This window comes from Polyodon spathula, chromosome 18 (genome assembly GCF_017654505.1).
Source record: "Polyodon spathula isolate WHYD16114869_AA chromosome 18, ASM1765450v1, whole genome shotgun sequence".
Classification (NCBI taxonomy): domain Eukaryota; kingdom Metazoa; phylum Chordata; class Actinopteri; order Acipenseriformes; family Polyodontidae; genus Polyodon; species Polyodon spathula.
This window is the reverse complement of record NC_054551.1, coordinates 15,746,764-15,774,514: the sequence shown is the minus strand read 5'-3', so window position 1 is coordinate 15,774,514 and position 27,751 is coordinate 15,746,764. Positions and strand designations below refer to the sequence as shown.

General features: G+C 36.9%; 1 protein-coding gene across 2 annotated transcripts in view; it reads right to left on the bottom strand.

The window, feature by feature from the left end:
• tm2d1 (TM2 domain containing 1) overlaps positions 1-25,653 on the bottom strand; it is a 36,319-nt gene extending 10,666 nt beyond the window's left edge. The window contains exons 1-6 of one of the 2 annotated variants that reach the window (XM_041277901.1): positions 25,474-25,653; positions 24,769-24,842; positions 22,534-22,642; positions 12,396-12,487; positions 2,552-2,625; positions 669-1,475 (exon numbers count right to left, since the gene is read on the bottom strand). In XM_041277901.1, the coding sequence (XP_041133835.1) occupies positions 1,437-1,475; positions 2,552-2,625; positions 12,396-12,487; positions 22,534-22,642; positions 24,769-24,842; positions 25,474-25,604 (519 nt within the window). In that variant the 5' untranslated portion in view covers positions 25,605-25,653 and the 3' untranslated portion in view covers positions 669-1,436. Of the gene's footprint in view, positions 1-668; positions 1,476-2,551; positions 2,626-12,395; positions 12,488-22,533; positions 22,643-24,768; positions 24,843-25,473 lie in introns of those variants that run through there. The other variant, XM_041277900.1, reaches the window with a different exon arrangement.
• Between the last annotated feature and the right edge of the window lie 2,098 nt (positions 25,654-27,751).

Genomic DNA, 27,751 nt, shown 5'->3' with positions numbered 1-27,751 from the left:
TAGATGACCTGAGGATTAGGTGTTTGGGGTTACAGTATTTCATATGCAGTACATATCCTTGATATGAGCTCTATCATACATGTACATCTTACATTCCTTGCTAACAGCATGTGTCATTATACATTAAAAGTGTGACTGTAAGAAATTCAATTTCACATTTCTAAGGATTTACTGGGAACCCTTGACTGAATATGTTGACATGGAGCCTGTGATCTCCAATCACTGTCTGTAATAAGTGATTTACACAATGTTTATGATTCCGTGATTAGGAACCAAACATGCAAAACCTGGGGTGAGTTGCAAGCGGTTTAATATATGCAATGTACTCTGCCAAGCTGTTTGCCCACTATTTCTTGCAAATTCTTGTTGTAACATCTGTAGGTCTAGCCCTAGCTCTTTATATTTGCTAATCCCACTTTGATGAAGTTGAATTAGTTACCATACGGAACACTGACACTAACAATACCTTCTGAACGTGTGCAGTGCTTTGAGCTGCATTTAAGACAAATTATAATCAGATCATCACCTCTGACTGACAGAGAAAATGAGACAGATTGAGGATGTTGTTCTCGGGCTAAAAATACCCACCTTATTGTTACTAAATGATGGAACAATCACTGGTAATAAAACAGCATTCCCTATCAGAAGACAGATATGCAAATTAAATGTATTTGTTCAAACATGCTTGGGTCTGTTAGAATTACTGTATAGGGAGGGGAGATGACTTTCTGTATCTGAAAGAGATAGACTCAAACTAATGTTGCTTTGTTGGTGTAAAAGCTTACAGGCTCTTGTAACCCTCTGCACAACTATATTGCAGGCCTTGTCTCTTTAATCGCAGTGGTTGTTTTATTCAGGTGTGCAAAGCCTGGAGTGAGACTTAGGACAAGTCAAGTCACATTTTTATTTCTAATTCATCTAAATGGTTACAGACAGTTAATATGACACATCCAAATAAGGTTGAAAGGTATTATTAACCACATCTGCATCTTGCATAAAAATTGAATAATGATTGGCCTCAGTTGCCCTGCCTTGTGTTGACTATTTACGACCTCACAGATCATAGTCTTCAGATAAAACTAAATTAGTTGCTTTGCCACTAGACAGTTTCAGCACCATTTTGTCTATATGGGTCATCATTAATCATTTCAAACACTGACTCAGTCACTGACTTTTGGCAAATGTTCCATCAGTGTTATGATTTGCCAGCTAACTCCTTATCATGATTCATCTTGATACCGTAACATCCACAATAATGTACCAGTGTACAACAAAAGGAGAAGATTATAAAACATAATAACATTGAAAGTTTCTATAGATTCATTGGTTTGGGATCCTCTGTCGGGATTTAAACATCATGGAGGCCCACGAGCCAATACAGTTTGGAAAGCTCAGCTTAATAGATGCCATCCTTGGAAAACATTGCGGGTTTGCTCTCAACCAGACTCTGGCTTCTGAAGTGGGAGAGGTAGGGGCTAGAGATTTCAAATGTATATATTTATTAACAAGTTAACACTTCTAACAACATGTAGAGGTTAAGGAAAGATAACGAAACTTTAAATAGTCTTTTTTAGGTTTAACTTCTTTGCTCCTTAGTGCTGAAAGTAAAAGTTTGCTGTACAAAGATAATGCTTTCTGTTTGTGGTTGATGTACAGAAAACTGTACTGAGAAAATCCAAGTGCACACGTGAATGAATTAAGTTGCTGACTGTTATGGGCATGTCCTATTTATATCCATGTATGTGCATTTTACTTCAGTTCAGTTGATTCATCAGTAGATGTTGGCACACAAGCTTTCACCCAAAATTTGAAACCCTTGTGTCACTACTACCTCAGACTCTGTTTAGCATGTGGTTGTCAAGCTTCTATTTCAAGCCTATATTAGCTTAAGGTCTTACTGTACCTAAAGTACAAGATCCACATGTGCGCTGCTTGAGTAAACACCACATCCTAATTAAAGCAGTACTAGGCTGTGGTTGCAGCTGGCTGGATGACTCATATTCTTCACTATTCTGGCACTGGGCAGTGGGGGAACAGATCCTTTTGGGGGGGGGGGGAGGGATTATTAGAATTAAGAATAAAGTATAATGCCCAAATGCAAAAATAACATTTCCTGGGAATTCTTCAGTGTTTATTGAAAGACATGTAAAACTGGTAAAGATAATTAATTTCAGGTAATATGGTCAGAAAAGCAGCTCATCTGATTCTATGTTTTTTGTGAAGGCAAACCCTGCAAAGGTGGTGAGGTTAACCTATAAAAAGGTACTCAAGTTCAGTATGTTGAACAGACATACCCATATTATACAGAGTTATATTTTTATTTAACATAAACGTATCTACCAAAGTCATGGATTTGATGGATGAGACCAATTTTAGGTGAAAACTTTTGGGGGGGTTGATTGGATACATGATAATAGATTCCAAAACTAGATTTGGTAAAAATGCATTTCCAGTGGTTGGAATATTAAATTAAACACACATACACCAAACGCTATGAAACTGCTTATGAAATAAAAGGTCAGATGTGTGTTGCTGGACGCTGTCGACTCACCTGCATGGAAATCAGCATGAAGTCAATGAGACTTCCTATCCCACAAAATCCGACCGTGCAGAACTTCAACAAGCCTGAAAGAGAAATGAAAGACATATACTATTTGACATTGAGGTGGCTGGGCAACCAATCTTTCAGGATTATTAGATTTTTTTGTTCCAAATCCACACCATGCAATGAAACTCAAAACAGTGTAAATCAATTAAAAGAAACAAGATATTAATGATACGCCAGACAGCACGACTGGCAGGTATAAATTTGAGGGTCAGTGGAGTGTGGTGTTACAGCTATGGACACCATTATGAGATATAATTATTTTATTCTTTAACTAGAACTTTGTAAGCTCTGATTCTCACTCATACTCTGAGATCAAAGCTGTCTGGAGATGCGCTCCACTCCAAGCTCAAAGCTGTCTGGAGATGCGCTCCACTCCAAGCTCAAAGCTGTCTGGAGATGCGCTCCACTCCATGCGCAAAGCTGTCTGGAGATGCGCTCCACTCCATGCGCAAAGCTGTCTGGAGATGCGCTCCACTCCATGCGCAAAGCTGTCTGGAGATGCGCTCCACTCCATGCGCAAAGCTGTCTGGAGATGCGCTCCACTCCAAGCTCAAAGCTGTCTGGAGATGCGCTCCACTCCAAGCTCAAAGCTGTCTGGAGATGCGCCTGCAGAAAACACACACACACAATCTTTGTCTGCACACTCTAGAGGCCTGTTTCTTGCCAAACCACAAAAATGCTTCACACTGAGATTTTGCAATTAGTTATCCTTTCCCTACTTTCCCTTTAACCTAACAGGTGACAGTCCTTAAGGCACCCTGAGTGATTTCTTGTCTTGTTAAATCTGTTATCTCCTGCTAAAAAAAAAAAAAAAAAAAAAAAAAGACAAAAAATGTACGGGCTACCTTCCAAGAAAGCATTATGCTTCTTTAACTTTTTGACTTCTTGGCCACTACTGTAAATTCATGATAGCTATCAGTATCGTGAAAAAGAATGCCTTAACCGAGTTTCATCAAAATCATAAGCAAGCAAACCCAATGAATATAAAAACTCAAAGTGTGACATATAGACATAGGAGCTTCCAGTAGCTCAGGCAGCGATATGCATTCGAGATGTTTTGAGCAAAGTCTGTAAAGATGTTTACTTTAGTTACTGTATGTTGGGAGGCTTTTAGTCTTACAAAGACAGCATTAGAAGGGTATTGTAAGGAATATACTGTATATGATTGAGTTTTTAAATTATGAATGAAATAATACACCTAAACAAAGGTAGCTCTGAAACCTATGATTTGGTGCTGGCCACTGCTAATTTCTAACCCTAAATTAACGATAGTAACAGAATGTTTGTATCCCTTTTTATTAATACAAATATACTGCGTGCCGGCAGATAGATAAATGGGCTCTACAAACTATAAAGCATACTCACTCTCAAGCTGAATTTCATTCCCACAGACCTTAAATAAATCAGTGGTTCATCACATCAGATGTAAACGAACAGATAGGTAGATATTGAATTTAAAGCATGGTTCATTCCAGGACTCTGGCAAGAGGTCGCACCTCAAACCCTCAGTTGTACTCAATATTTCTTTATTATAAATGTGTAGCTTGACAGAACTAAATAGCTAATTAGGAAAGCACCATAAATAGGAAATTGAGAAATAAAGCCTGGTGCTTCTCTGTTTAAAATGCAGACGTACTTTTGACATGTAACAAACACGGCAGGTTTTAAAACACTGCTTTCTTTTGCGGTTTTGCAGGTGCTTAATTAAAAAACATGCTGGCTCATGCTAGACTTTCATGTTTGATTTATTGCATATTTATATAATACTCCTTTCGGGTGAGCTAATGACAGCAATATTTATTGGGAATGGCACATTTTCACACAATACTGTTCTGGTTTGGAATGCACTGTTTTAGCTACTGGCTTATATAGTGTAATTCTTTCCACTATTTAAAAATATGTGTTTAAGCTAATAATATAATCAAATGGATTCATTTTTTCACTAAATGTTACCTTCTTTAGTGAATTCTAATTATTTTCATAATCAGCCATTTCAGGGTGAACTTTTTACCTGCCCATCTTCTACCTTGTAGCACAGCGCCATCTATGTAAAATAATTTGGTACTGATTTACAAGATCATTAATTGACTGACGCTTTCTAACAAGACACTTAATCTAGTCTGTGTTACTTAAGCCTATGCTTGATAACTGAAATGGAAGAGCAGTTTCTGAACTAAGGTCAAAACAACTTACATTTTTACATTGATCTAAAAGAACAGTTTCTCCAATTGGTATGAAACTTGCCAAAAAACTTCTTTAGCTCAAGTTACTGAGTGCATCATAATGTGGGGCTGAATGGAGGCATTCACTATTTCACAATTACATTTTTTAATTTCTCTAGAGAACCACTTGTCAAATACTGACTTAGTCAGAATCAGAATCAATGGGTATGAAGGAATCAAGCTATTTACTTTCTAAGAATATGGGGATATATAAAGGCATCTGTCCATCAGTGTGTATGTCAAACTAACGTGCACACAGTGTATGTAGGTCACTGTGATTTACTTTTGCATGTTACTGATGGCTCTAATATTGAATTTACTGCAGTGGTGGGGATTAATGTCACCGACATGCTTGCTTAATAAGTGCTAGCAAAACCAGACTGCAACCTTCAACACCACGACTTTGTAAAACACTCACAAAAAAGCTGATGAGCAAGACATATGCCAACAGTATGTACAAAATAGTATAGAAGAATTAGCAATTCTTCAGATACAGTATTCCTTCGTGTATCCACCTGTCACTTAACCGCCCTAGCCATTTATCCGCCATGATCAACCTCTTCAGCAATGTTAGTTTATTATTGAACAGAGAAGATTAGTTCAGATACTGTAGATCCCACTAAAGTTTTCGTACACTGTGTTATATGTGCTCCGTGAGCTGCCATTGCTGGTAGTGTCACATGAGCTGTTCGGTGTGTTGATATAAATAAGTCCTATTCGTCTGTGGGGCAGATCTGCCTGACACTCAGCAGCGAATGCATGCATCCACATGGCTGATGGCTACTCTGTCACAAGAATTAATACCCTTTATTTATAAACAACAGATTTAGGGGAGATCCCTAAAAAAAGCCGAATACAGTCATTGTTACAGCTGTGTATAATGGTATTTAAAACATGATTCATTTATTTTCACATATCCACCCTTACTCTGGTCCCCACTGCAGTTGGGTATGCGACAGATTACTGTATTGCAAAAACATAAGTAAGATACAGACGAACGGACAGAGACAGCCCCCTATACCCCCAGAATATGATATTCAATACCTTCAGCTAAATAATGTTAATACAATGTTTCATGACAACTAGATAAGTGGTTCTCTAGATGTATGGAAAAATGTGTCTTGTTATATATGTACGCTGTAGCATGGTGCAGCATTGTAAAATGTCAAACAGTAATATAGGAATAATAATACAATTAATTGTGGAATTAATAATAATAATAATAAAAATAATAATAATAGAGAATCGTTCTCCTGTTAACTGAAAGTAATGAGATACATTTCCACATTTCCATGACAGGTAAGAACAAGTCACCCCTTCCCTTCAGTCTCTCAAGCTTTGATCCGTCAACATCTGGTGGAAAGATGCCTCACATACTCAATTGGACTGCGATCCGTGCTCCAGACTGCATATTCAGCCAAAGGCAACATCTGTAATCAACTAGATAGCTTCAATGTTAAAACTACTGTCCTAGATTGCAGGCTATTCTGAGTCACTAAGTCCTGAGATCTGTAATAGCCTCTCATGCACAATGGTATTGTGAAGCCCAGACACCATCATAGGCATCCTGACTGTTGGGTTGAAATTTTAATTCACAGAGTATGTCTCTCATAACACATTTACCTATTAAAAATATACCATTTTGAACAATAGTACATCAGTAACACACATAATAACAACAATGCAAAATTAGAACTATCTGTACGAAGAAAAACGTGATGACTGTGACATTAACAGTCTGTACACAAGAGCACAGAATTTAATTACCAGTTAAGTGTTTCATTACAATTTGATATACTAAAAAATGTCATATACAGAGAGACACCTCTATACACTCAGAGAATCTAATATTCTAAACTATTTATGCTAAATAACGTTGATACCAAGTTTCAGACTATTAGACAGACTCAAATCTTGGAGTCTTGGAGTCCTCAAATCTCGATTCTGATTCATCATGGTCCGAGTCCGAGTCACTATCATTCGACTCCAAGTCTGAGTCACGAGTCCTTGAAACAAACTCAAATCAATTTTCATTAAACTAGTGGTTGTAGTAGGGGAAAGTTGTCTGATATCCCTCAGGAAAAATGCTGAAATAATACAAAATAAAAATACAAAAAAAAAATTATTTCAATTTATTTTTTCTAAATAGATTATTCTATTTGCATGAGCTATTCAACTTGTCTATCACTATCTTCTTTTCTTTTGGAATTGGAATACTGTTTGAATGTGCCTGATGTTTACAGCTAAGCTTCAAGTTCAAGTTTGTGGATGTTGTTTTTAATTTTGATAGAAGCCGTGATCTGGACTACACAGCGGGTGTAGTGTTAGAAAGTGGTATGTTGTCAGAATGTGGTACGCATACCAAAACATGGCATGTGTAATGTCAGAAAGTGGTATGTTGTCAGATTGCAAGTGATATACTGTCAGATTTTGGTACAGGTGCAATCAATTGCGATCTGATGGGTGTTTTCCTATTGTCAAAAATAGGTACATTTACCATTAATTACATTATTTTTTTGCAAACTTAAATTGGAAACAGATAAATCAATTTCTCTAAAAAGAAAAAAGACAATTCACGAGAAGTCCACCACAAAGTTGCACAATTAAAACAAATGTACAAGACCCAATGTATTGCTTATGACACATATTTGCATACTAATTTCTTAATGGTGGAAAATTATGACAAATTACATAAAAATGACAAAAAAAGACTGTAAAATACAATAAATTAAATTTAAAAAAAAGAAGATGTAAAACATAGAAAATAGCATAACGTAACAGATTTGAATGGGCGCTTCCCTACTTTCTTAGTTGAAGTTGTTTAGGCATATGCTAGCAAGCACAGTGTGCGGAATACCAGTCTTTAACGTGTACCTGAAAATAAGGTAAGAAATTAAAATTACTTTCATCTCAGACTATAGCATCTACTTACACTTCAATTTGGGTAAAATCTGCCAATCCGATTTAGACATTGCCGGAACTGTATATATACTGTGTTCTTAAATTGTACATTTAGTAGTATTAGTTTTGCAAAACAGAAATGTTACGTTTCACTTTCATTGTATTTGCACTTAAGTCTGTAATACAATGATGCATTTACGAGATTGTGCTTCAGTTCATTTGATTTCAGATTTTTTACACAAAAACATTTTATGTATTTCCCATTTGTGTAGGTTCATAATGGAATAAAAAACTGCGTTCACACAGAGTTCTAGATTGACGCTGACAGCGTATTATTAATGTGTTTATCCTGCAACCATAATACATTCTTTTTAATTTGGTAAATGAAGTGGTATTAAGTTATATTGTCGATATTTCTTTTGCTATCAATCAGTCCTCCTGTCATGTCATATTTCATATATTTGCCTGTTTGACAGTAGGCAATTTTCGATTTGAGACTTGTGTCTAGTTTTACACTGAATGTGCCAGGTGAATTAATTGACGTTGCTTGCAAACAGTGATGGCGTACGCTGGGAACAAGTAGAGATAGAAGCAAAGCACAGAATATTTAATCACACAGCGACTTTCTGATATAAATTAAGGTCTAAAAGTATGATTAGTATTTTTTTTCATTCGTTTTTGTTTTCAGTAAACTCAACATTATTAAAGGTGACCAATGTTCTACTGTTTTTAGAGCAAACACACAGATTATATTCCAGAGATTCAGAGAGCGCAGCAAAATCAAAATTACATATTTTTCAAGAACACACTTTAAGAAATGTATTTCTACAGTGCTTAAACTTAGAACACGGTTTAAAGTTAGAGAAAGGCTTGTTAAAAGCCAAATAATTACTTACTCGTTTACCATGCTGACATTATTTATTCCTTATAAAATTTAATGCAAAAGAAGAAGAAAAAATAACTATGTACGATGGATGCAGTTGGATTTGTGTGGGGGGGTGTTTACGCTACAACAGAACTTGCTTCCAATTTCTTATTCTTATTGGCTGCAAAGCCAACTGGGCTAACCAGTGATTGGGTAATGTTTTGTTGAGTGGATTTTTACTGTGCACAGTTTCCTAGTAACTGTAATACTACTTGTATAATAGAAAATAAAATAATATCGCCGAGCTATGGAGCCCAAAGGTTCGAGCTCGAGTCCAAGTCTCACAAGGTCAAGTCTGAGGCTCAGATTTATAAAAGGACTGCGCATGTTTTACAACCGTAAAACGGGCACTGAAGGTTCTGAATTCTTGGATGGGATTTCTAAAACACATGCAATGGCATAAACACACAATTAATACTTGATTTGCGGGGGCAAAGTCTCTGTGCACTTCAGCCCTTGATGCATATGTAACTCTATATATGCATATGTAATTCTATGGCCTTTCTGAACAAAACCAGAGAGGATTTTGCACATGAGGTGTGTTAAATATTCTGTCTAATTTACTAAAGCTGACGGTAATTGGAGGCGTATTGGCGTTATTATTTGAAGAACTCTGAAAAGCAGGCGTTAATTTGCCGCAGTCAGACAGTAGGCTGTATATAATGCAAGGTGATGTGGGAGACTTGTCTGCAGCAAGAAAGAGACATCGTTTTCAAGGACAAAGAAACAATTAATAACATTTTGCATCTTTTAACCCTTCTGATCAAGTCAGTTTGTAAATTACAGTTTATAATACCGGTACCGTATTATTTTACAAACTCCTGTTTTCAATACATGTTTAATAGCTTAGATGACAAAACAGAATATATGCAAATAGAGCATATAGAACGTTAGGTTATTACCATAACCCTGGTTCCTTGAAAAGAGAATGACAACTATTACCGAATGGGAAGAGTCTTTCTGACCGGCAATCTCTGAGCAAATATACAAAAGCTGGCCTATCAGGGCCCTGCTGTGAGGGGGGAAGTCCCTCCCACCTCCTGTTGAAGAGGGACGTCCTCACAGTAGCACATCACATTTTGTAAGATGGCATTCTGGTATTTAACAATACTGGTTCAGTCAGTATTGAAAGAAAATGGTAAAAAAAAAAAAAAAAAAAAAAAAAAAAAAAAGGGACAGATGACGCAGTTAGTTTGTAGCTAGAGCAAGTACAGTTTTTTGACCATATATACCATACAGATATGCTTTAAAATCATACAGAGTAAGAAATACAGACAAACATAATAGGAGAGTTGTAACTGTATAAGACTGAGATATAAGTCGTAGTTAAACTGCAGACTGTTCGTATGCTGAACATATTGCTGTACAACAATGGAAGGATTATACATCTGTTTGCCATGGATGTAAGTAAATGTCGTTTATTTTCTTTTTGAATGTGTAGCCTACACATTCAGGGTTGACCCAAACTTGGCTGATTGCGGAATCGCCTGCTTTAACTAACTAGTCTTATATTATAGGTAGTTATATTGACAATGAGTGTGGCCATACTGAACACGCACATTACATGGCTTTTTGCGGTCGGTTTTTCCCCCTTTATAAATTTGGGCCCGAGTCTATTGCAACCGTGACTCCAGTCCTACAAGTCTGCTATTAGATAAGCAAGTTCTGCAGATATACAGAAAAATAAAAATGTGACATAGAGATGGACAGACACAATGTTAAGTTTGACAGCGGGTGATAATAGAACATAAGGTAGAGTATATTAACATACAGTAATATACGTCTCTAGTTGAGAACATAGTGCAGAAATATATTGACATATCATAATATTAAAAATATATATATATATAATATATATATATATATATATATAATATATATATATATATATAATATATATATATATATATATCAAAAAACTGAAAAATAATGTACATTTAAAGTCAAGTTATACAAAAAGGCCTTTTTCAGGGAACAAGTAATGGGTTAACAACAGTTCTGCAGCAATGGAAGTAAATTATGCCCTGAAAGTTGATGCTAACAATTCCAACAGGTGTCCCAACTTTTGTTGATTACTTACAAACCCTCTGTCTGTATAAAAGCAGTGTTGGAACAGACCATGTTACTGCACCCTCTTAAGCATTATTTGGACAGTATTGTACCGTACGAAGTAGTAGATTGCTATCATAATACCGAGAAAAAGGCAATTAACAAAGGAAGACAGACAGACCATTATAACCCTTAAAAATGTAGGACTTTCCTTTAGAGAAATTGCAAAGAAAACCAAGGTGTCAGTGAGTACAGTTTCCTACACCATCAAAAGGCACTTGGAAACTGGAGGAAACTCTGACAGGAAGAGGTCTGGTAGACAAAAAGCCACAATAGAATCAGAAGACAAGTTTCTGAGAGTCAACAGCTTGCGTGATAGGCGGCTCACAGGACAACAGCTTCAAGCACAGCTTAACACTGGTTGAAGTAAGCAAGTCTCAGTTTCAACTGTGAAGAAAAGTCTTCGAGCTGCAGGTTTGACAGGTGGAGTGGCAGTAAGAAAGCCATTGCTATGATGGCAAAATAAGAAAAAGAGGCTTGCCTGGGCCATGAAGCACCGCCAGTGGACTACTGAAGACTGGAAGAAGGTCTTATGGACGGATGAATCAAAATTTGAAATCTTCGGTTCATCACGCAGGGTTTTTGTACGCCGTTGAGTAGGCGAAAGGATGGTTCCTCGGTGTGTGACACCAACTGTCAAACATGGAGGAGGACTTGCACAGAGTGAGTGGCACCCTGAACCAAAACGGCTACCACAGCAATTTGCAGTGCCATGCAATACCCTCTGGTATACGCCTAGTTGGTCAGGGGTTCATCCTACAGCAAGATAATGGTAAACGAATGCAGCTGCCTTTACAATCTGCGGCTGCAACATTGTTTCCATTCCAGGTCAATACGTTCTTGCAACCGAGTCTCACCTTTTTCCAGATTGACCGACTTCCCGACCCGAGGAAAGAACTATCAAGCCAGCCCGTCCAAAGAACTCTGCCCTTGCTTAGTGCCCTTACAGGTCGGGAGGACCATTTACAACCAAGGTTCATTGTATTTGTCACACCATGTCAGATGCTTTGCAATTATCTGATGTTGCATCCTCAAAAAAAATCACTCAAACAGTGACTGTTTGTGTTGTCAGTTTCAGAAACAGCACTGTCACATCCTGCTCACTTACACACACGTCTGCAAGAAACTGTAAATTGTCACTAAGGAGGATGATGTATGTACACATGTATAACAAACATGTATTTCCATTTTAAAACATGACACTTGATACATGAGGTGAAATAAAGCTGGCCTCTGGGTCAAAGGACTTTACTGGCAGAAAGTATGCCAGTGGATATAATATAGTAGTGGAAGCAATTGATTGGATAATCATAGGAAAGAAGGCATTGAAAGGGAGGGGACAATTTTACCCTCCAGCAAGTCAACACTAAGAAGGGCTTACAAAGATGTCTATAACCATGTCTACTAACATATATAATGTTGTAAAATAAAAACAATTAACTCCAGTTATGAAAGAGTCAATTGAACACAGGCAACTATCCCAGACTATAGCAAGGAGTATAAAGGTACTGCAATGTAGATATATGAGCTGTTGTAGAATAGTCACAGAACATGTCTGTAGACAGAAGTAGGGGATATTGCTGGTGGCAGAAGAGTTACTGTCACTGAAATGAAGTGCATCTGTACTCACCTAAAGCTGGATATCCTAAATAGAACCTGTCAGCCCCCAGCCATCCCAGGAACAAAGACAGGGCCACTGCCACTTTGTATGAATAACCATTTCTAAAAACAAAAGGAAAATTAATTAAAATGATTGAATTTCTATGGATTGGTTATTGTTTGAATGTTTTAAGAAAAAAGATAACGTTAGCAGAATCCAAGTTTAACCACGTTACGTTTCCATCTGCCACTGGGACTGACTGGTTTTCAGTTAAGTCCCTGGCAGGATATGGATTTGCAGAACCTGATCCTCCAATTCACATTAATGGTGGAAGTTATCTAATGAGAATCCAATGCAAAGGATGCTAGAAAGATATTATCAGATAAAAACCTGGTGACATGCTTTCAAAATCTACATTGTTTGCAATTAAAATGTTTCAATCCTTAGTGAAACAACGTATTTAAGCAGCAAATAAACTGGATATGCTTAATCTTAAAATCTTCAAGCAATGATGTGTATTTTCACAAACGCATTCCTGTATCAAATTGAAATGTACTGCATTTGAAGCTTCCTGGTCTTTTGTCCCCCTCAGACATTTCCTTTTTTCATGCTCGTCTTTTACTATATATTTCAATGATATCACATATATCCAAGCCTCTTACATTGCAGATTATGCTGTACATTGCCATCAGTATGCATAACTTCAAACTTACTGAAGCACTTGCATATGACTTCATCTCATAATCTTTTAAAAAAATCAAACTGCATCAGATTACCTTCAATTTTTTCCCACATTTTACCACCTTCTGCTTTGAGAAGAGTTGTTACACAGAAAAAAGCTTTCTCTTTCAAAGCACCAAACAAAAACTTCTTGTCTGTATGATTTATGCCTGATTTCGAAACTTTAAAGTTAAATTGTGAGAATATCTGACAGAAATGTCTTGAGTGATGTAAATTGCAGATTATGCATATGGTACAGTAAATCGTGTCTAATCCGGCATCGCTTGGGACCGCAAAATTGTGATTATACAGTGTGCTGGATTACAGAGGTACTGTCAAATCTAATAATGTACCTAAAAAAAAAAGGTATAATTATTTGAATACTAAAAAAACTCAATTAGGAGATCACGTGACTTGCAGACAGGAATGGACAGCTGAGTTTGCTGTTCCTTTCCACCCGACAGTTATTTTTTTTCCTTTAAACTTTATCCGGGCATTTTACAGCCACTTCGATAAGTTATTATACAAATGATTTGGGAAGAACTTCACAGTTTAAAGGAGAGGCTTGGATCCTTGGAAAAGGATTTGAAAACATTTACTTCTAAGTTTGACAATATGCAGGTAACTGTTCGGGAGGTCAAACAGGAGTCAGTTGAAACCAGACTCACTGTTGATAGACTGCAGGAGAAACTGGTCCAGTATGAGGGCAAACAGCACCAAAATAATCCAAGGCTTGTTGGGTTAGACGAGGGTGAACAGAAGGATGACCCTATCAAATGCCTCCAATGTAATCTTCCTAAATGGATTCCTGCTTTGGAGGGCAGAACTATTGAGATCGAAAGAGCCCACCGCATCTACAGCAGAAAGGAAGGCCGTAGAGATAGGCCGCACACCTTGATTTTCAAGCTGCTGCATTACAACGACCGCCAGGCCATTCTCGCTGGAGCTCGGACCAGCTCCACCCTGCAGCACGGTGGCTGTTCACTTCGCTTTTTCCCCCAGATTACAGCAATGTCACAGCTCAGAAAATGATCAAGTCTTTCCTGATTTACCCAGCTCTGGTTACAGTGTTTCATGGGGGGAAACACTGGCTATTTAAAACACCTATGGAAGTTGAAGATTTTGCGGTCTCTGGAGTCTGTGGGTCCTATTTCGGCAATGGACGCAACTCAGCAAGGGATCTGAACATGAAGCAATATCTGAAGTTGTCTGGACAAAACTGACATTACAGATTGTTATTTGCTTATTGATAAATTATTTGTTAATGTGGTTGCATTTGTGCTATACTGTAAAGTCCCCCTTTTTTTCTCTTCGGGGCTAGGTGTATAAGGTTAAAAAAGCCAATATACAGATATTTTTTGTCTTGTGGTTGACTTGGAGTCAGGGTGGGGGTTTAGAGATCAGAGAGTTACCTTGCTGTGTCGAGGGGTCACGAATCAGCAAAGTTTTATGTTTTTGGCAGATGAGTAATTTCTACCTCTCTGCCGACTGCCTTGTGTTTATTGTTAATATGTCTCAGTGTTGACTTTCTACGAATCTGTTCTTTTCTGCTGTTCTATTTGCCAGTGGTTGCCTACAATTATATTGTACTGTTTTGCATACCATATCTGTCCAATATCTATTTTAACTGGTATATTATCTTTTCACACAATGTGCTCTTTGCTGCAACTAGTAGAATACACCCTATGTGTGTCTTAGTTTTGTTTGTTTTCCTGAGAGAGGGGTTTTCGTTTGCTGATCCACCATGATGGCTGATATTAATATTCTCTCTTGGAACGTCCGTGGCTTAACTACTCCTGTTAAACGCTCAAAGTGCTTAAAATTTTTGCACCTTAAAAGGATTTTGATTGCGTTAATACAGGAATCTCAAATTAAATCTGAGGACATTCACCGCTTTCAAAATAAACACTTTTGTGTTGCAGCATACTGTTCTGCAACTAATAAAACTAAGAGGGTTCTTATATTGGTAAATAAAAAACGAAAACTTTCTGTTGAAGGATCTGGGGGTGATGACTCAGGGAGTTTTGTTTATTTGCTAGGTTCCTTGAACAATGTTAAATTTGCTTTTGTTTCTGTTTATGCCCCTAATGACTATGATATTAAGTTTCTTCCTGGTATAGCGAATGCTTGTCTCTGAGCACCAGTTAATAATAAGAGGAGATTTCAATACAGTAAGTAATCCAGTTTTAGATCGATCTAATTCCAATTCAGCTGATAATTGTTTGAATTCGTCAGTGGGTTTTAATAATTTTATTAGAGATACTAATTTGCAGGATATTTGGCATTTTGAAGAATGATAATGCAAGGGACTACACCTTCGTTTCTGCTCGACAAAAAACCTATTCTCGGATTGACTATATTCTTACCTCATCTACACTTAGTGAATATGTGACAAAAATTGACACTGACAATATTAATTTCCCCTGTACTGTGTAATATATTACCTACAATACACCTCCACGAGCAAAGAGATGGTGTTTTAATACTTCTCCTACAAAATTCAGTTTAGATTACACAACTTAATAAAACTACAAGAATGTATTAAATTTAATCTCAGCTCTGTTAAGAATCCCCACGTTCTTTGGGAAGTTACTAAGTGTTTTCTGACAGGTAATTGCACTGCATTCTCTTCCCATCTACACACCTCTAGAAACACACAAATTATTAACGGTGAAACCGAAATTTTAGAAGCAGGCTTTTTCTGATGATAGAGCAAAACAATGAAATATTCTCAAAACCGAATTTAAAGCCCTGACGTTGTCATGAGCAGAATTCCTCATTCATCGCACCAAGCAAAATTATTATTACCACGGGGAAAGACCTAGTAGATTACTGGTTCAGACTAAAGCATAATGAATGTTTGGCAGCAATTAGCATGATTAAACCTGTAAATAATATATTGGTTACAAAACCTAAAGAAATTAATAAAACATTTCAAGAATACTATTCCAGATTATATACATCAGAGACCACTATAGATCACGCTGCTTCTAAGCGAACTAAATCTTCCTAAACTGGATCCTGATCAAAGTAAACTTCTTGATGCACCTATTGCCTTAGAAGAATTAAAACAGGGAATTAAATCTATGCAAAAGCATAAGTCTCCGGGCTTAGATGGCCTCCCCCCTGAGTTCTTGCTAGCAATATGGGATATAGCTGGTCCTCTTATATTGAACTCTATAAAACTACACTATTGAAACAGTCTCTTTTTATTGGGACCAAAATACAGCATTAATCTCACTATTATTGAAAAAAATAAAGATCCTAATGGATGTTCCAGTTAGCGTCCAATTTCCCTTATATGCACAGATGCAAAGCTCTATGCTAAGGTCATGGTTTCTAGATTAGAACAATATATTGGTAGTTTGATCCACTTTGATCAAACAGGCTTCGTGAGAGGGTGTCTAGCTTCTGACAATATTCATAGATTATCACGTTATTTGTGATGCTGCCTCCCAATCTGAATCTTGTGCAGTTTAACTGGATGCGGAAAAGGCATTCGATTGAATTGAGTGACACTACCTCTGGTTGGTCTTGGAATGCTTTGGATTTGGTCCAGGTTTTATTCATATGGTGCAAGTACTATATAACAATTCTTTGGCATCTGTGATAACTGGCAGCTGTCAATCCTCTCCTTTTAAACTTCAACGGGGAACACGTCAAGGATGACCTCTCTCCCCATTGCTATTTGCTCTATCGTTGGAACCGCTAGCTCAAGCTGTTAGACAAAGTATAAATATCTCTCCAATGACAATCACAAGCATTACATTTCTCTTTACGCAGATGACATTCTTTTATATCTTTCAAATATTTCAGAACCAACTCCTCGTTGTCTAGCACGATTTACTAAATTTGGCAGTATGTCTGGTTATAAAATTAACTGGGCTAAATCAATTTTAATGTCTCTAAATCTAGCTGCAAAGAATGCAGTGCTCCCTATACAATCCCAACTGATATTAAATGTACATATTTGGGAATATATTCACCCCTCTCTGCTACTTATAAACAAAGTTAATTACACAACTTTATTCAACAAAATTAAACAAGACCTGCAGAGATGGTCTCCCTTGCATTTCCCTTTACAAGGCAGTATAGCCACAATTAAAATGAACATATTACCGAGAGTTTTTTTTTTTTTTTTTTTTTTTTTTTTAATTTTCTGTTACCCTATTCTCATATCCTAGTTTTTTTAAGGAAGCCAGTTCTATTATATCTAAATTTATTTGGAATGAAAATCGTCCCCGCATTCGTCTAACGTACTGCAAAGTACAAAAGCCAATGGTGGATTGTCTCTTCCTGATCTTAAAAAATATACCATTGGGCTTTTCAAGTTAGAGCCTTAAAAACATGGACCAACACAGACTCTAAGGTCGCCTGGCGTAATTTGGAAGGAGTTATAGTTCACCCACATAGACTACAGGACTTATTTACTGGCATCCCCAAGAAAAACTTGCATTTCAAATTTGGCCCTTTTGTTGTGGAAAAATTTATGGTAGGTCCATTTTAGTTTTCTCATTCGTCTCCTATTTGGAATAGTAATCATTTACTGACAGGATGTAAGCCTTTTATATACTCTGTCTTGTCAAATAGCAGTGTGCATAGTTTTAAAGATATCTGCATGATGTATGTCCTCATCCTTTGATAGACTGGCTGGTGACCGACAGCTGTTCACATGGGACAGTCTCAACTATTTATGGACGCTTGCTAAAACAAGCATGTAATACTCTGCCAGTTACACAAATTTGGGAGCGTGAAATGGAAAAGCTGGGCTTTTCTCCCGATTGGGACAGTGTATGGAACAATACGCTTTTATCTTCCAAGAACTCACCAAGTAATACACTTTAAACTTATCCATAAAGCATATGCTACTCCATACATACTTTTTAAAATGAAAAGGACCCCTAGTCCGCTCTGTGCAGTTTGTCAGACTGGTGCAGTGGGCACTTACCTACACATGTTTTGGGAATGTCCGATTGTGGCTGTGTTCTGGGACAGTGTAGCTCAAACTATTACTGAGCTGATGGAGGTTCAGATCATAAAAAATCTGGTTGTATTTCTATTGAATGATGACTCCTCCCTAGGCCTCTCTACACCAGAGCAGGATACTTCTGGCAGAGTTAACTGCAGCCAAGAAATGCATTTTACGGCTTCGGATAGAACCTACTCCTCCTATGATTGCTACCTGGCTCTCTGACTTTAGAAGCGTTGTTTTTTGGAATGCGCCACAGTCAGGATTAATAAGTTACGTCTGACAACTAAACAGGCATGGAGTGCAACTGCTGACGATTTGGCTACGCTGATTTTAAATGACATGGGCTTCCTTTCCATTATCTTCATACTAGCTTATACTTTTGGTATGTCATTTTATTTTTAGATAACAATATTGTAGTAACTTTTTCTTAGTTATTTTATTATTTTTTTAATGGGGGCAAGCATTGGCAATGTTGTAAATAGCTTATTTTATTATTTTTTTATGCTTTGTTATTAAAAATAAAAAAAAAATAGAATCACAAAAAAAACTCAATTACAGTAAATACAGTACAAGTGCTGTCCAGGTATATCCTGCAATTCAAGGATAGCATCCATTTTACTTTCTCTACAATGCAGAAAGTATTTTAGACAGATGAACAGTCCATGTACATTGAGTCCAATCTCTCTGTGAAGAGAAAACTGGAAAATGACGACTCATTACATTCACTCTTTTTAAGCAGAGAAATCAAAAAGCAATCAAGTCGTTTTCCATTTTCTGATTTTAAAGAATACAAAAACGGATTTTGGCTTGTTTACCCATTTCTCAAAATGCTCACAACAATCACATCTTAGAAATCAAATTATCTTTATTACAGAAACAAAGAAAATAGACTCAGAAGTGATTTGTTAACACTGTTCTTCAACGCCACAGCAGCAATAGAAGCTTACACTTGCACTAGGGAAAAGCCAGAACAGGCGGAACACGGAACTCTTGCCGACAGCACTACTGCCTAAGGCCTCACGTTCACTACCGTAGCATTTGAACAAAGTCAAAAAACTGTATTTTCTAGTATACCTTCATTTTACAACATATATTATAGAATCGTATCTGTTTTACATGAGATTGATAAATAATGACTCTACGGTGGCTCTCAAAAGTATTCAACCCCTTTGGAATTTTCCACATTTTATTGTGTGACAACACAGAATCAAAATGGATTTAATTAGGAGTTTTTGCCACTGATCAACACAAAAAAGTCCATAATGTCAAAGTGAAAAATTAAATCTACAAATTATTCTAAATGAATTACAAATACAAAACAGAAAATAATTGACTGCATACCTATTCACCCCCTTTGCTGTGACACACTTAAAAACGCTCTGGTGCAACCAGTTTGTGTTTAGAAGACACATTATTAGTTGAATGGAGTCCACCTGTGTGCAATTAAGGTGTTTCACATGATTTCAGGTTAAATACACCTGTCTCTGGGAGGTCCCACAGTTGGTTAGTACATTTTCTAACAAAAACTACATCATGAAATCAAAGGAACATTCAAAGCAAATCCAGAATAATGTTCTACAAAAGCACCAATCAGGGGTAGGATATAAGAACATTTCCAAGGCATTGAATATCCCCCAAAGCACAGTAAAGTCCATTATAACTTGCTGTAAGCAGAGATGTTAAAACTTCTACTGTTAAAATGTGTGTTTAGTACAGCTCAAATTTATAAAACTGGAGACTGAATAATGGTCCTTAGATTAATGTATTCCACTGGCATAAAATCCCCTAATGTTGTTGAGATATCTTTGGATTTTGTTACTTTGCATTCAGAAAATGAATGTCCATATTTTTTTTTCTTTAAGTACATTAACCTGCCGCTGCTGTAATTTTTTTTTTGTGTGTTTTTCGATCTTTGTTTTACTTCTATTTCATTTAGCTGTTCTTCATCAACTGTTGTGTCTGTTCTTGCTGGTGCACTTTTTTTTTTTTTTTTTAGATGGACTGCTGTCTTCACTCAAAGTTGGTGTTGTACCAGTTACTTGGATTTTCATCCCCAGATATATTAAAAGGAAATAAGTGAAATACCACTCATTTTTGGTAGTGATTTTGCAACTAATAACAAATAAAATGGCAGTTTGTCATGAAATTTAGAATGTAGTGGTGCGTAGCTATTTATTCAGTGTGAAGCGGCTCATTAGTATGCAATGGATGGTATACGCTCTATATACGCACGGTCATGTGATGCTGTTTAACCAATCAGAGGTGGTTATGTTATTTTATTTTACATACATACATACATACATATATATATATATATATATATATATATATATATATATACACACACACACACACACACACAGTGCCTTGCAAAAGTATTCAGACCCCTGACCAATTCTCTCATATTACCGAATTACAAATGGTACATTGAAATTTCGTTCCGTTTCATATTTTATTTTTAAACACTGAAACTCAGAATCAGTTATTGTAAGGTGACACTGGTTTTATGTTGGGAAATATTTAAGAAAAATAAAAAAAAATAAAAAACTGAAATATCTTGCTTGCATAAGTATTCAACCCCTGTGCTGCGGAAGCTCCCAGTTTGCACCGATGAAAGAAATTGCCCTAACGAGGACACAATTACCTTACCATTGGCCTCCATATCAACCATATCAAGAGCTCTGCATAACACTGGCCTGTATGGGAGGGTGGCAAGAAAGAAGCCGTTACTCCAGTACCATCTGAAAGCACGTCTGGAGTTTGCCAGAAAGCATGAGAGTGACCCAGCTCCAATGTGGGAAAAGGTTTTGTGGTCAGATGAGACCGAGATAGAGCTTTTTAGCCAAAACTCAAAGCGCTATGTGTGGCGCAAAACTAACACTGCCCATGCCTCGAGACACACCATCCCTACAGTGAAGTATGGTGGTGGCATGCTTCTCATCAGCAGGGACTGGGCATCTTGTTACAATTGAAGGAAGAATGGATGGAGCAAAATACAGGAAAATACTGCAAGAGAATCTGCTTCAGTCCGCTAAAAAACTGAAACTTGGGAGGAAATTCACCTTTCAGCAGGACAATAATTCCAAGCACAAGGCCAAAACAACAGTGGAGTGGCTCAAGAACAAAAAGGTGAATGTCCTACAGCGGCCCAGTCAACGTCCTGATCTCAATCCCATTGAGAATCTGTGGCACTATTTGAAAATTGCGGTCCACAAGCGTCATCCAACCAACCTGAACAACCTGGAGCAAATCTGCCAAGAAGAATGGGCCAAAATCACTCAGACACTGTGTGCAAAGCTTGTACATACTTACCCCAAAAGACTTAAAGCTGTTATTGCAGCGAAAGGTGGCTCTATTAAATATTAATGTGTGGGGGTTGAATACTTATGCAAGCAAGATATTTCAGTTTTTTATTTTTCTTAAAAATATTTCCCAACATAAAACCAATGTCACCTTACAATAAATGATTTTGACTTGAAGTGTTTTAAAAAAAAAAAAAAATATCGAACAGAATGAAATTTCAATGTACCATTTGTAATTCAGTAATATGAGAAAATTGGTAAGGGGTCTGAATACTTTTGCAAGGCACTGAAATGTAAATAGATATAGATATATATACACACACACACACACACAGTACATTTCATATATTAAAACAGCCTACATTAAATGACAAACCATTTAACAATAAGTCTTTTTTAATGTTTTCTTCTGAAGTTTTCATTGACTTTATTAAGTTTAGCACTTCTAAATTCAGCACTATTGAATGTTTAATAGTTATGGATGACATTGCATGTGTTCAATTAGATTGCCACTTCATCATCACGACGATTTCATCTGTTGATCCTTGTTATTAACTGAGATCAGATTACCTTCACTAATAATATTGTTTCTCACATTTCAATTTCTTACACTTCTGAAATATTAAAACACTCTTTCCTAACTTTGGTCTGTGTGATTTATTTTTTATTTCAAAATGCTAAAAAGTGAACTGGGAATACCTGGCAAACACTTCTAAATGTCCATACTTACTAAAGCTAAACTGGTATGACCTGGTTACTGGTGAATTTGTATAATTTGTAGAAAAAAGGCCAAGTTAGCATAAAGGGAGCGGCCTTATAAAGAGGCGAGATCTACAAAAGGCCACGTTATACACAGAAAAATGTCACACCTGCCTAGGTTAAACAAGACAATTGTGGCCCCGATTTTATTGCAGTTGGAACTAGCAGCAACATGAATAAAAAATAGCGGCCAACTCTGTCTCAAGTGTATCTTCCTATACTATATGTTTACTACAACAAGAAGGTTGACCTCTCCGATTATATTCACAGATATTACAATAGTGTTTTGTATGTGATGGTAGTGTTTAGAACTGTTCAGTAAAATCACTTGAATGGTGCTTTTTCATAGATGTTTTGCGAGTCAGAAATTACATCAACTTCAATTTATTTTGAAGAAATACATTTCTTTACTCACACATTTCGACATGGAATATGTTTGTAAAATCCAATTTGTGATCCATTGAAGTTGATCTCAGTCCCTTTGTAATCCCGGCATGAAATGTTGGGAGCAGGAAAACAAGGAACTGAAAGCAAAAGAAAAGGTAAGAAATCTGACATTTCCTACATCAAATATCAAAGCTTTTTTTAATATACAGTGCCAACACAAATTATGGAAATATACAATTTACAGCAAGAAAACGAAACATATTGGTACTTCTTAATAGATCATTGCCTCCTCTATAAAAATATGCCAAAGATTTTCATTCACATTACACCTCTAAAGTAGAATGGTACCCCAAACCCCAAAATGTTGGGGTTCTTGTACAAAAGCAGTAAAACTTTCTGCCAAATAACCTCTCTTACTTGCTCATTAAATATCTTGCTATCCCTGTATACATAATCACATCCTCATTAGAACTATGTAGTACATTTTAATGAGCAGTCTGTCCCACAAGTGCAGTGGTACCTCAAATATGATCCATTTACTACCAATGACTGGGTATGACATGCCCCTTTCACTTTACCCTCAAAAACAGGTTTCTGGCTAAGACTACCTGTGCCAGTTGCGGCAGCCACCACTCAATAAAATCGCTTTTTGGGTAAAATAGAAACAAATGCTTCACCCAGTCATTCAGCATTTTTCTACAAGTACAGCATCTCTGTAAATGTTTTATCTGTAAGCAGTGGTTTTGGAACAGGTATCGTTAATTAGTGTCACCTCAGCCATGCTTTATTTATTTATTTTTAGTTTAGTCATTTCCAATTTTTTACCCTGGTTTTCTCCCCAATTTAGTGTGCCCAATTATTATCTGTATCCTCGGCTCACAGCTCGCACCCCCCCCTGCCGACTCGGGGAACGGAGGCTGAAGCAGGTGTCCTCCGAAATGTGCTCCTGTCAATCTGTCATTTTTCGCATTGCGGATTCACAGCGAGGCCACCAAACCTATAGTGCCGGAGGACAACACAGATCTTGCGGCTCCACTGCAGAGCAACACGCACCCTATCGGCCACAGGGGACGCTGATGCGCGGTGAGCCATGGATTCCCCTGCCGACCTAAGCCCTCCCTACCCGGGCGGCACTCGGCCAATTGTGCGCCACCCCCTGGGAACTCCCGGTCACGGTCGGCTGTGACATAGCCTGGACTCGAACATGCGATCCCCAGCCTATAGGGCACATCCTGCACTCCATGTGGAGTGTCTTTACTGGATGCGCCACTCAGGAGCTCACAGCCATGCTTTATTTGTCCTTGAGTTATTGAGTAATATATATCTCACACAATCATTGCTGCAGAAACCTATTATTCGGAGAACATAAAGACCAAACATCCCAACCAGTTTTTTTTCTGCAGTGGAAGTAAATGGATAACAGTTGTGGTACCACTGCACTGATGGAATTTCTATTTCATTACATTCCTCTCCCCATTTTTTTAGGAGACAGATATCTATTCAGGGACACAAACAAGGGGTCTGAGTGGGTCTAATGGTCCTCCTAGAAAATTAATAACATTTTGGGTAATGACTGTACTTGTGAGATGGCCTTCTGTGTTGCACAATTCTATAGGAGAGGTGGTAATCTATTCAATGATACCAATATATTTAATAATGTGTGTATATGATTTGTATAATAAAGGTCAAACTTTAACAAGAAACATTTAGGTCTGATTTTCCACATTTCCCATGCCATACATTAACAATGGAGTGGGCCTGTGTAAGTCTTTAACATGTTATATTCTCTAACCCTTAACACAACTGCCTTGCTTGCTACTAATATGAGAGATCTGTAAGAATGGCATGAGACTAGTGATTCTTCTGACAGCCTATCATGGCGTGATGGATATTTTTTCATTTTTTTTAAAAGATAATACTTAGCATTTTTGCAATGAGGTGTACGAAACAGGGTTTAAAATTCTAACAGGTTGGATCTGGTCAGCCAAATGGTTGGCTTCCTTGTGATACATGAGCCACTCTCAAATGTATTTTAAGAACAAACCGTTTGAACAAGCGCTGGATTCTTTATATACCTTATGGTGTTAACAATGTTATGTCAAAAAAAAAAAAAATACAATGCTCACCTTAAAACAAATACAACAGTATGTTTTTCATTTGTCTATGTTAATATTAATATCAAGTTAAAACCTGCATTGAACTGCAACGGGAGTATATCCATCACTGAAATAAGAGAAACAAACAATCATATACTTATACATACCACGTGCTGCAAAACTGCTGCAATCTTCAGGTTCTTGTGTTGTATGATTTATTTTAGGAGGGTCACATTTATATGTATTAAACAATAAGGAAAGCGTTCAATATTTTGTGGACACACCATTCGTAATAAACGAATTCTAAGACTACAAACCTATTGTATTAAACATTCAGCCTTATTTAAAACAACTAACTTAGACATTACTTAGGGAAACGACTTCGTCTTGCAGCTATTTCTCTGTGTGTGTGTGTGTGTGTGTTTTTTTTAAGTGTTGAAAATGCATTAGCGATAACATGCTTAATTGCACAATGATGCTAGAACCAGTACAACTGTGACTAACGCAATGTAGGCTGTAGGGAAATATATTTTTATAACTTTTGGTCTACTCGACTGTAGGTAGTTCTAGATTCTCCAGTCGTGTTAACTCAGTAATCAAATCGTGCTGATGTAGAACTAGAAAGCACAGTAATAATAACATAGATCTTAATCGTGACCTGTACAGTAAAGAGAAAGGTTTACGCTACTCGCTACAGATTTGTATTCAAAATCATCAGCTCAGTTTTGAATTGAAATATCCTACTCGCAATTATTTTCAATAGACAACCACCAATATGAATGGATTCTTATGAGGCCGCACAGAACAGGCACCCTCGATCATTTAAAACGACTGGCAATTATTTACACACACAAAAAAAAAAAAAAGGATATTGTCCCAGTCGAAGCTCGCTGCAGTTTTCAACCTCTCCTGCCGAAACTGCGTCCAGGGTGGAACAAATACGATAGAATAAGAAACATAAAAGCGGAGGTAAACACAGTTTTCGTTTCCTGGATGCAGCCATGTCGGAACAAACGTACTCTCACGTGACTCGCGAACGTGCTCTGATTTTAAAGAGGCAGTACACAATTGCTCTTCTATAGCAACTGATGTGCAAGTACACTGAATGCAAAATGAAGTCGTTCACGTTACGTTTTTCTAGGCTTCCCCGGGATAGCTGGGATTGTCCCAGTTTTCAGCCTTAATGTTCTGCTCCAATTGGATTGGAAACAGGAACATTGTTAAATCGTCCCGGGTTTGCTGTTTTGTATTGACATTTTTAGAATTAATATTCTGTTTACCTTCCTGGACCATGGATAATTTCTTTAATTTTTTTATGTTTTTATCTTAGAAGAGCCACCAGCTTTCAAGCCACAAGTTTCCATTTAACCCTATTGTGTTTTGATTAACCCAATAGCACAACAATTTGAGAGAGAGACACACACACACGCACAGACAGTTGTAGTCAAAAATTTACATACCTCAATGGAAATGTATAATTTGTAGACATTTCTGGAAAACAGAATTTTATGAAAAATCTTTTGTAGCAAAGTTTTGCTTTTGTGGAAAAAAAAGTTACAAGAAATATAATTATTTATTTCAGTATTTTTTTTTTTTTTGCAAAACTCAAAAAATACTAATTCAAAAGTATTTTGAAATTTCACTATGATGATGCAGAACCAAATTCATAGAAAAGTCTAGAAAATGCTGGATTGTAAGTGAACATTCTTAGGGAGTATAAAAGGGTTAGGCATAGGATAATTGCTGTCATTACCAATAATTAATAGGGGAAAAAGTAAAGAGCTATCTGAAGACCTCAGGCAGAGGCTGGAGAAGGATACAAGAAGATTTCCAAGCATTTGAGTATCCCAATTCCAACTATTGTTTCTATTAACAAGAAGTACAAGACTCATGGTACTGTCACAATGCTCCCTCGGTCTGGAAGAAAGAAGGTTCTTTCACCAAGAACAAGTAGAAGAATTGTGAGTAAGGTTAATATAATAACAATCCGAGATTGACTGCCAAAGATATTCAGAGTGAATTGTCTGCAAGTGTGACTGGGGTTTCCATTTCAACCATAAGTAGAGTACTGCATGGTGAAGGTCTCAATGGTTGTAGGCCAAGGAAAAGGCCACTCTTCGGAAAACGTCACAAGGACAATCGCTTAGTTTGCAAAACAGCATTTGAATGATGAATATGAGTTCTGGTCAAAGGTTTTGTGGAGTGATGAAACAAATATGGGGCTGTTTAGTCACTCTGATAGTCATTCCGTTTGGAGAAAGTCTGGTGAGGCGTACAAAGAAAAGAACACCGTTCCTACTGTCAAGCATGGAGGTGCTAATATCCTAGTACAGTAATATCCTTATATGGGGCTGTTTTTCCTCCAATGGCACAGGGACTTTAGTTACGATAAGTGGCAAAATGGATTCAATAGCATACCAAAAGATATTGGCCAATCATCTGAAACCCTCCGCTACCAAACTTGGTTTAAAGCGCAACTAGATGTTCCAACACGACACCGATCCAAAGCTAACATCAAAATCTACTTCAGAATGGTTAAAGAAGAATAAAATCAAGGTTCTGGATTGGACTAGTCAAAGTCCCAATTTAAATATGATTGAGAATCTTTGGTATGAGTTGAAAAGGCTGTGCTGAACTGGAACAATTTTGCGTTGAAGAATGGTAAAAAATCACTAAAGAATTATGCCAAAAGGTAATTGTTCCTAATTATGCCAATTCCTAATTGTTTAAAGAGGTTATTATTGCTAAAGTTGCCTCAACTAGCTATTAATTTCATTTTCCTTGTCAGGGTATGAATACTTTTGAATTAGCATTTTTAGAGTTTTGCAAAAAATATGCTGAAATAAATAATCGTGAAGTTTCTTGTAACTTTTTTTTCTCCTCATCCACAAAAGCAAAACTTTGCTATAAAAGATTTTTCCTATAATTATTTGTTTTTGAGAAATTTAAAAAAATTATACATTTCCATTGGGTTATGTACACTTTTAATATAACTGTATCTATCTATCTATCTATCTATCTATCTATCTATCTATCTATCTATCTATCTATCTATCTATCTATCTAGATAGATAGATGTGTAGCATTATAATATAATAATGTTCAATAAAACTAAAATATTGTCTAAAGTGCAAGAAAAAAATGACATTT